The 10618-nt window shown below is 43.7% G+C and overlaps 1 protein-coding gene across 1 annotated transcript in view; it reads left to right on the top strand.

The window, feature by feature from the left end:
• Nucleotides 1-371: 371 nt before the first annotated feature.
• The window catches only part of LOC148024691 (uncharacterized), a 253797-nt gene continuing 243550 nt past the window's right edge, over nucleotides 372-10618 (top strand). Inside the window, exons 1-2 of the mRNA XM_087694347.1 lie at nucleotides 372-519; nucleotides 623-834. Of these exons, the coding sequence (XP_087550473.1) occupies nucleotides 634-834 (201 nt within the window). The 5' untranslated portion in view covers nucleotides 372-519; nucleotides 623-633. The remainder of the gene's footprint in view (nucleotides 520-622; nucleotides 835-10618) is intronic.

Below are 10618 nucleotides of genomic sequence, written 5' to 3'. Positions count from 1 at the left end.
AAAATGGCGGTGGGATAGTGGTTAACGACGGCCAATGAGCATAAGACAACAAACAACACACAATAAGAGACAAAGCCAAAAGATAGGTCGATGTTATAGAAGGTCGGTGAGACTAGAGAGAGAGAGAGAGAGAGAGAGAGAGAGAGAGAGAGAGAGAGAGAGAGAGAGTATATAGAAAAATAAGGAAAACAAAATACACGTGTAGGGAAGAAGTGAAGGAAGCGAACCGCATGGCAACTTCGCTCCTCTTATGAGACCGCTTTGTAGCAATTTTGAATAGCCTCAAAGGTAGTAATAATAAGGAGGTTGCTAAAATGTTAGCCAAGCCAGCCAGCTTTTGTTTGATGCACGTATCCTCTAGATGATGTAAGCCAAGTTGGCCTAATGTCTCTAAGAGCTTTTGTTAGCCAAGTCTCCGAGAGCTCTTGTTTGATGGACTGATCCTATGGATTATGTAAATATTCATCAAGGTGGAAGTTTGTAATTGGAACGAGTACGCCAAGCCCAACGTCGTAAAGCGTAAGGCTAACAACGTCAGCCATTTACACTAACATGCCTTACATGCAATGGCAACAATAAAGAATGGCGTAGAGTGCCTGAAATTGTTTTCTGGTCTTGGTAGGGCATCGATCGATGGCTTCATCAACAAAGCACACAGAGCCGAGCAGGAGCAGTGGGAGAAGGTTGCTGTACAAGGTGAAGTCCACTACAGGCGTTGACGGAGGCGTGGTGTACTCTGTCTTCTCCTGCGTCGATGACATTGAGCACCAGCGACATCGACGGAACCCCTTTGATCCGAAATACATTCGTGCAGCACTCTCGTCCTTTGAAGTTGTACGCCCTAATCTCATCACGTAACAAATCGTTTCTCAAAAAATGATGCAGTGCCATGGCTAGAACTTGAAGGTCGAAGTTCTTAAGTATGTCGAGCTCAAAGAATGAAGACATGGCATTACCAGAACGTTTTCTTCTCCGTTTTGTCTTTTATGGCCATGCTTTAGCCACGCTGCTTTTGCTGCGTTACAGAGGTGCCGTTTGTCAAGCGGCACGCCTGGACGTGATGCCTGAGACGTCATAGACGTATTCTGTTGCTGTTTATTGCAGTGGCTTTAAATGCCAAGTTTAGAAAACTTCCAAAAATACTTTTAACAGTTGATAGATTGTCCAGATTATGCTTTGTAATCATACGAGCTTTCTGGCCGATACCTTCGCTATACGAAATGCTACAGCCATTCGAGTAAAATTTGCCGCCTGAAGGCTAGACTAACTTTCTCCCTTGTGACATGAGCCGTTAAGGTATACGCTTCTCCCTACAGAGCTACGCACGTATTTAAGAATAATAAAAAGCTCTGAACACCTTTTAGTGACGTAAGAGTTGCCAGCTTGTCTGCAGATAGTCTGGCATAGTCATTTCCGAGAAAGCAAATTGAAAACTACTGTTGATGACAATTGACTTTTAAAGCGTGTTTGATGGTTTAATATTGACGAAAAAGATGATTATGTCATTATGATCAACGTATGGCCCTGGATGGCTTTATTTATTTACCTTCTGGCAAAGCAAGGTTTAATCCTTGATATGGGCGTATTCAAGTGAATGGTGGGAAATTTTCAGTGATTCAGTGATTAGCGGCTCAGCAACATCTGGCTATTTAGTGAAGTGCAGCAAATTAGAGGACCAGTGGCAGGTTGCAATTGCTAGTCTCATTCAACAACAGTTTTACAGCAGTCAGGTTGCTCGCAGTTAACAGAATGTTTGAAGTTTTCCTTTTCCAGTCCCTATCAAGCACATTCAAGGTAGAATTAAACACATATGTGCTCTCACATGGACATTGCGAAGATCTCTGCACCCAATGATGTCTCTCTCTCTCTCATTGTGCATGTCTGGTTTGACCTATTTGTCTCTCAGTTCCTTTAGAAGCTTGAATTGTTGAGCCTCACCTTGGGCCTTTGGTATCATAAAAAAGTTCCTATAAAAAAAACATAGACAGCATGAAGGAATATAGTAAATCAAAATAGTTTAGCAATATGATATTACTAACCTCAATGCTTGCACATGTCTCATTAATAGTGACAATATTGGTAGTAGTTGACGTTTTCTTTCCTTGTAGCCCATGGGAGTTTACTTATGTCTTTGTAACTTCGCTTCTAGAATGTTCTTATTCTTCTCTAGTAGCTCTAAATCTAGTTTCAATGATACATTCTCCTTCTTAAGGGATACCTCTCTTTGCACCTACTTCGATTCTTCTTTTAATTGAATAACTTTATTTTCCTTGTCATGCAAGGCTTTTTGAAATTCGTTCAAAGAATTTTGTGACTATAAGAGATTGATTGATGACATTGATGCATGTGAATTTGTTGCCTAAATGTTAGCAATAACCTAATAGATCCTATTCACCATTTCTAATATAAGTGAAATGAATATGTAGAATTAAAAGGAGGATCTAGGCTAGTACTAGATTCATTTGGATATAAGGAACCTTTAATCCAAATATTTTTCTTTTCCTTTGAACAATATTGGGAAGTTGTTGTTACATCTAGCCTATGCTTACTATAAGGGCTCTTTGTCATAGCATACTTCTCATCCATACAAACATACAAATACACTTTTCTCTTATGCTTTTGCTCATATCCAATTGCTTATATGCAATCAAGACTCAAATGATGGTGACTTGTAGTTGAATCTAACAATATGAGCTAAATAAATGCTTTCCAAATCAAACATATCATATAGCTAGCTACTTGAGTGGTAGTATATTGTAACGTGCCCGCTCCTCAAATCGCGGGACACGTCTTAGCGGTGAATTCATAGACCTCCTTTGATTGTGTGAACAAAGAAGCTCTCATTTAACAGTATCTTTACATATATTGATAACAAGTCGAAGCATATATTGATAATGGTATCTTTACATATATTGATAACGATTCAAAGCATAGATCCTTCATAAATGTTTACATGTACAGTCATGAATATGCATGAATAATAAGTTGAAGTATAGCTCCTCAGCAAATTCTTACATATACTGATGAACAGTCATGAATATGCATGAATAATAAGTTGAAGTATAGCTCCTCAGCAAATTCTTACATATACTGATGAAAAAAAGTGAAGCATAGCTCTTCATAGGCAGCTACTCAACTGACAATGTTACAGTTTGAAGTGAAAGGATCTTTTTACTACTCATTCGAATAATCTGCAGGATGGTATTATAAACTGTAGGGAAACATGACCACAGCCTGAAGCACAATTCTCATTGTTCAAGTTGAAGGACAGGCAGACCATACCATTCCTTGCTCCTGGACCTGATTTGATACACATACTTGACATCTATAATAGGAAAGTGCCTACCCTTTCACAATTTCTGTGTAAGGGCTGCATGAATCTTAAGTGCTTTCTGCAAGACAAAAGACCTCTCCGGGGAGACTGCACAGAAGGACCCTGGAGAATGGGCCAGAGGGAGAAGATACCTCACTAAATGTGTCTCTTCCTTTGATTCTTTAGGAGAATGCCTAGTCAGGAGTTGTAAAGTCAAGTTGTACCACTAGGCAAGATGTATTGAATTGCATGCTTATTTGTGTGCTTTCATCCCAAGGGAGGTTTTAACGACAAATGATTTCATTTCTTAGAACTATGGTACCTCATGATAGGAGTTCATGCTATGAAGGAAGGATCCAGTAAACACAAAAGCACAACATAGATCCCTAAGCCTACTTGGTTCATTCTCCAAATTCTTAGAAGATGTGGAGTCCATCATATCCTTCTCTCAATGATGTGGAATCCATCACACCCACTCAAGAATTTGGATGGAAGAGACTAGCCTCCAAAAATGCTCAGCTCAGAAGAGATAAGAGAACTTAAAGATGCAGATGATCCTCCTACAGCGATCAAGATGTGGAGTCCATCACATCCTTCTCTCAAGAATGTGGAATCCATCACACTTGCTCAAGAATTCTGATGAAGGATACTAGTCTCCAGAAATGCTCAACTTGAAGAGAGAAAGAGATCAAAATGGTCCTCCTACTCATATATTACAGCGCTTATAATGATGTTTAAAAAAGAAAAAAGTCAGTAGCGGATGTGCTGCACACCTGCCCTTATGGAGTCCTGCACACTCGAATGCCCCATATTAAGCATATGCATATTGCTTAGTCATGAACAGAGGCTCCAATGGTCCCTAACCACAAAGCTGTGAAGCCTCTACCGATGAACCACACTGTTTGGTACTATTAGATGCCAATACTCACCAAGGAAGTCAATGAAGGTGGATGATCGCCAAAGTCAAGAAGAGGTCACTGTAAATATGCACCCATTTTAGAATTGCCTGTGCCACTGCTTGCTCAATCAGTCTGATAGGCACAGTTGGTTGGTACATTGTAATTGGTTGCTTGCATGTACACCATTGACCTCTGTCAAAGATCAGTTCAGGTTGATGCTTATTCATCCCCTTCCTTGTTTCTATGCTTTATGGATATTCTCTCAGACCATCACCAAATGATCCATATCCACAATCAGTTGACCTGCCAAATAGTTTCTTGTAAAGTCTTCAAGGCCCTATTGAAGGTGATGCCTATGGGCTGTCCATAAACTACCTCAAACGGTGTCATCTTGGTAGAATTGTGAACCATATAATCAATTGCCTACTTGACAAAGGCAAATATTTCTCCCATGCCACCTCATCATTTAGGAAGTAGCAATGAAGCATAATACCCGTGGTTTGTTTTAAAATTTTTGCCTGCCTCTCTGTTTGAGGTCTGACATGCTTGCCATCCCCTCATGTCCCGGTTGAACGTCTTGCTTCATCCGAAAGAAGTTTGAGATAAGTTTTGAAGGATAGGAGCTTCACCTCCTGCTACAGCACAAAGTCAATGGGGAAGAAACGCCACCGCGGATTTTCAAGCATGAAACCAAAACAGAGACCCTGCTAACACTTATTTATCTTTGTTTCAAAAATGTAGATCAGCCATGTGGAGCAATTCATGGGAGTGAAGAAATTGGACTCCACCAAAGAGACAATCATCATCATATGGGGCTGCTGTTCAATGTGTCTGCCATCCATTCTCGAAGCTCAATTGGGAAAGAAATTGTGACCATTGCAATTGTCAGAGTCATATCTTGTGGTGGCTTAGTGACTCAGTAGTGTAAAACTTACTGGTATTTCTTGATTTGAAAGTTCTATCAAATAAGAAAATCCCTCCATTTTTGCAAGGTGTGCACGATAGCCAACAGTTCCTTGTCATAGGTTGTGGAATTCAAAATTCTGATTTGAGCTTCAGACTATCATAAGCCATTGGAAGGCTGTGCTGCTGAAATACTGCTTTATACCGTGATCATTGTGTCAGAAGTTGTTCTTCTATGTCTCTCTCTCTGCATCCATCTACTAGTTGTGAGCCTCATTCTGAGTCAGATGAGGATGTTTAGAGCTCTGGCACCAGTCCTGTCCATTAGTCTCTTCATTCTTGACTTGTTAGATGGAGGCAGCACATTGGACTCTTTGCTATCTGTCTGCCATCATTGCTGTCCACACATGCCTGTGTAGGCAGCTTTGGTTGTGACTGTCCCCATGCTGCTGAAACATACATCTCGGCTTTTTTTCCCCCCTTTTCTGAGCCTGCATGGTCTGACTTGTCTTGATACGAGATTGGCCAGTTTTGCTTTTTTCAGCTATATATAGTTGCCCCTCTTTCAGTTGACTAATTAGGTCATCCTATCCATCATGATCATCTTCTTCTCATTGCTGCTTGCAGTCTTCATCCAGCCAGTAATGCATTTCTCTCTCCTTTCTCTTGATTGTCAGATTTCTCCACTCCTGCTGTTCCATTTGGCACCCTCACTACCCTAACTTTGTGGCATTTGTGAAGGGGTTTCTATCCCTCACAGCAGTCCTGTATTTTCTGGTTTGTTTCCAGGATCATTCAAGTTTTCTTCTCTCATTTTGTCAGTTCATTCTTTTTTTTTCATAATTAGTAGTTATTTTATATCAAATCATAGAAGGAGTACAAGAGTCATGGCAAAGAATCAAAAGAGATTGCCTTATGCTAAGGAGCTAGATCCTCCCTAGGGAGAAGATCAACATGCTGAACAAGATCTAACTACCAATGTAGAAGACCTTGATGATGCGCGTGGTGGAGTTGAAGATGAAAGCATTCGGGGGAACCCAATTATGCTAACAACCCCAAAATCTGAAAAAATGGAACAAAATCTTCATATGTGGCTGCACTAGGCTGGGATATTTTACCCTAGAAAAAACCTAGTTAGAGGTGAGGCAAGGGAAAGCCCACCAATGAGCACTCTCCAAAGAAAGACCTTGTTCAGCCAACCTCTCTCTCTCTCTCTTTTTTTTCGTAATAACCTCTCTCTCTCTCTCTTTTTTTTTTCGTAAAAGGTAATTGTATTAATTACGAAAAAAATACAAGATCACTTGATTACAAGATACATGACGACAATCCAAGCCATCATGTGAAGAGGTGCTAAGTACTACAAGTTACAATTTCATGGTAAGGATGCGGCGGAAATTGCCATATGCCAAGGACGGAAGTCCTCCGTAGAGAGCAAATCAGAACGATGGAGAAGAGCCAACTGCCAATACAAGAGGCCCTTAAGCCTCACAATATGCCGCTGAACATTATGGGCGGAGTCAAACAGAAAAGCATTTCGAATGGTCCAGTTATGCCAACAGCCCCAATATCGAAGAAAGTGATACATGAGCTTCATATGTGGTTGTGCGGGAGTAGGGTATTTGGGCTGGCCCAAAACCCAATCAAAGGGGTGCAGTGTGATACCAACCACCCTTCGCCAAACGGCCGACAAAAATAACCAGACTTTCTTAGCGACGGGGCAAGAAATAAATCGGTGGCGGGCGGATTCCATAGTAGTGGTGTGAAAGAAGCAGGTGCCATTGGAGATTCGTCGCTTGGAAAGAGCCGAAGCAAGCGGAAGACCCCCAATCATCACTCTCCAAAGAAAGACTTTGTATTTAAAGGGTGTCTTGTTGACCCAGCCCTCCATCACAGTTGCCCTCCACCACGACCGGGATTTGCGCAATCCCCATAAAGCATTCGCTTTAGTAACTAGCCATTGATTATCTTTAATCAGAAGATGATACACTTGGTTAGCAGAAGCTTTGCTCAAATGCAGCCGGCCTTGTAGGTCCCAATCCTGCCAGGGATGATCCGAAGCAAGAGTAGGAAAGGGTTGTCTGCTCTGGATCACCGTCAAAAGCTGGTCCCATAAAGGCCTGTATCCACGAGGGATCCTGAAAAGCCGCCTAGCAGTACGGAACGATATAAGCACATTGCGACTGGCAAGGGTGGCATCCGCAACTGAAGACAAGCCCAAACGTGCCATTCGGTTGAATTGTGGTCTAAGCTCATGTTTACCTTCCCACGAAAGTAAACGCGAGACTGCCAGTAATTCCAATTGAAAAGAGTTAGTAGCCAAGCAATCCTCCGGTGGGTGCCACTGAGCCTTTTGGAGGACATGTTTCCAGGAAGACACCAAATGAGTAAGCAGCGATGAAGAAGAACTGGAAAACCGCGAATCAACATTCAGAACGTGCCACCAAGAACTCCGGATTTGAGTATTGCCATGCCGAAGCCCATGGCCCTCGAGGAAATAACGGGCGATAGCGACCCACGGATGATGGTCATCCGAGCACATGGCGCGGAAAAGGGACCAACGAAGTGCCTGCATGTGAGTTTTGGCATCTAAAATAGCTCCACCACCCATGCGTTTGGGGGTGCACGCATGTGACCAGGAGATCCAGGAAATACCTGCATGCAATGAGTCCTTCTTCCATAGCATGAAGCGGATAGACTGAGTGAGAGCATTCAGAGTCGTAGGAGTCCAGGGCAACAATGGCAAGAAATATGTGAGCATTGGCACCATAATGATCTGGGCTACTTTGAGACGAACATGAAAAGGCCAGGCCTGAGACTTCCAATACATAAACTTGGCCACCATTTTCTGAGAAATCCACTGCAGAAGCTGCGTTGGGGGGACATCAACACCCAAAGGGTATCCAAGATGCCTGACAATGGAACCTCGAGGGACAACCAGACCCTGCCAGTCCAAGGACTGCAAATCCGACTCCGTGCAGCTTAGAATGGCTGATTTGAGCGCATTGATACGAAGGCCTGATGCCTGACCAAAGAGACCCCAAACATCCAATGCTTTTCGAAGGTTATCCTTGTCTGCACGCAAAATCATAAAAGAATTATCCGCCAGGGATTGGCTAATGAAGTGTTGTCCTGTAGGAAGCGACAGTCCGGCCAACTGGGAGGAGGCGGCCATATGTGATAACATGGAGAGAACTGGATGTGTCGCAAGGGCAAAGAATAAAGGGCTCAAAGGGCACCCCTGTCGGACAGAACGGGCAAGGACAAATGGCTCCGTAACACCTCCGTTCAGCATGATTCGCGAAGACGCCGCAGCACTAATGGTGTAGATCAGACGAGACATCCGAGCACCAAAGCCCATAGCAGACATAAGGTCAGCGACGAAAGACCAGTCCAGATAGTCAAAAGCCTTTTCCAGGTCCAGTTGAATCAGTACCACCTCTTGATTAGAATGCCGGGCATAATCAATGGCCAATTGGGCATTCAAAACATTGTGTAGAATATTTCGGGCCTTAATGAAACCATACTGGAGGGGGTGCACAAGTGCAGGGAGATGCTTATGGAGCCGATTCGCCATTACTTTGGAAAAGATTTTGTACATTGAACCCATCAAAGAAATGGGGCGCCACTGTGTCAACTTAGATGGCGAAGGAACTTTTGGAAGCAGTTTAATAAGTCCTTGTTTCCATGAGGGAGGCATGATCCCCGTTTCCCACACCTGCTGAAACAAGGCCTGCAATGGTTTCGCCAGTTGGGTAGCGAAAGCTTCAAAGAACTCATTGGTGAGACCATCCCAACCCGGACTTTTATCTTTGGGCAAGTGTAACAGGACATCCATAACCTCTGCTTCACCAATATCTGACTCCAGAGTAGCTTGCATGTCCTGCGGAAGCTGATTGCGAACGAGGTCATAAAAAACCGAATGGGCCTGAGTAATTTGGGCGGAAGGTGGAGAAGCGGAACCGAGAAGGTCACGGAAATAATTCCTGCACATATGCACAATAGTCTGTGGATCCATGATAAGGTGGCCTTGTGCATCCTCGAGTCTGGTCATATTCTCTCGAGCAGGCGAGGCGTGGAGAGCTCGAAAGAACTTATGGGTCTGACATGCACTATCTTGCAAAGTCTCTGTCAGATGTTGCAATTTGGCCTGCTGATACGATTTTAACTGGAATTCTTTAATAAGATTGGCCACCCGCATGGCCAGTGCAAGCAGAAAGGTATCATCCGGAGTGTCCACCAGCAGGGAGCGAATCAAAACCAGTAGGTCCTCCGCTGCCTGTCGACGGCGCCGACAAAGAGAGGCATGATAGATCCCATATTGCCGAGCAACCCGTTGCACATTAGAGAGCAATCTTTCAAATGACGCAGTGCCCTGAGAGGAAAAGTCCAAGAAGAATCTGTCAAGCAATTGCTGCATATAGCCCTGGAAAATTGTATGCTTTAAGTAGGACGAGTTGAAACGCAAAGGGAGTCTCTCCAGAAATTGCTTGAAAGGGGCAATGGGTTGTGCAAGCAACTCGAACTGCAGAGGGAAATGGTCCGACAAGACATATTGCTGCAACACTTTTATTTCGAGCATCTCAGGTAGAAAATCATCATTCTGCATGATATATATACGGTCCAACCTCGACCATGTTGTGGCATACTGGGCCGAATGGAAAGTAAAGCCTGGAGAAGACGGGTGTAGCCAGGACCAAAGATCTTGCTTAAGAACAGCAAGAGCCAACTCTTGCCACATACGACTTTCCGGCGCATCCATGACGGAGTGTTCCGATGTAGATTGGGAAGAATCAACACACATTGAAATCCCCCATGAAGAACCCCCGTCTGCCAAGTGAGAGGGAAGTCTGCAAAGTCTGCCAAAGCTCCCGGCGAGATAACGAATCATTCGGAGCATAGAGGCCAAGTAACCATAGGATTTCCCCTTCCAATAAGATTTCAATCACCAAAAAGCGGCCATGAACATCATTTTTAATAAGAACAGGCTGATATTTGGCATGTACAATCATGAGCACACCCGAGTAATGCATGGCCTGTGTTCCTGCATAGAACAAACGAAAGCCATGGCAATCCACAACTTTACCGGCATCACCGTGACTCTTGTGCTCAACAGCGCACAGGACATCCCACTGATTCTCATACAATGCAGTCCACATGGCATGTTGCTTGTGGCGAGAACAAATTCCTCGCACATTCCACGTGGCTATTTTCATGTGTATACAAAACACAATCAGGTACGAGGCACAGCTTGCCTCGATTTGACTTTGTCGGCGAGAATGTCCAGGACTCCCTCATCCAAGAAATCTGCCAACACCGCAAAAGAGTTCTGAGGACCAGATTTGGAGGCAGACGGCATATCTGCTTGCTTGGGGTTGGAACGTGGGTAACGACGGTTCCACGGAGTAATGACATTGCCTCTGGTATCAAAAGCCAGCTGGGCAGGTGGACCCTTTAGACGATCCGAATACATTTTCTTGGCGGGCTGATGACGGGGAGCTGAAGA

Source organism: Lygodium microphyllum, chromosome 15, assembly GCF_053477565.2.
Source record: "Lygodium microphyllum isolate KBCC chromosome 15, Lygodium_microphyllum_v1.1.10, whole genome shotgun sequence".
NCBI classification, from domain to species: Eukaryota; Viridiplantae; Streptophyta; class Polypodiopsida; order Schizaeales; family Lygodiaceae; genus Lygodium; species Lygodium microphyllum.
The sequence above is the reverse complement of the archived record's forward strand: the minus strand, read 5'-3'. Positions and strand labels throughout refer to the sequence as shown.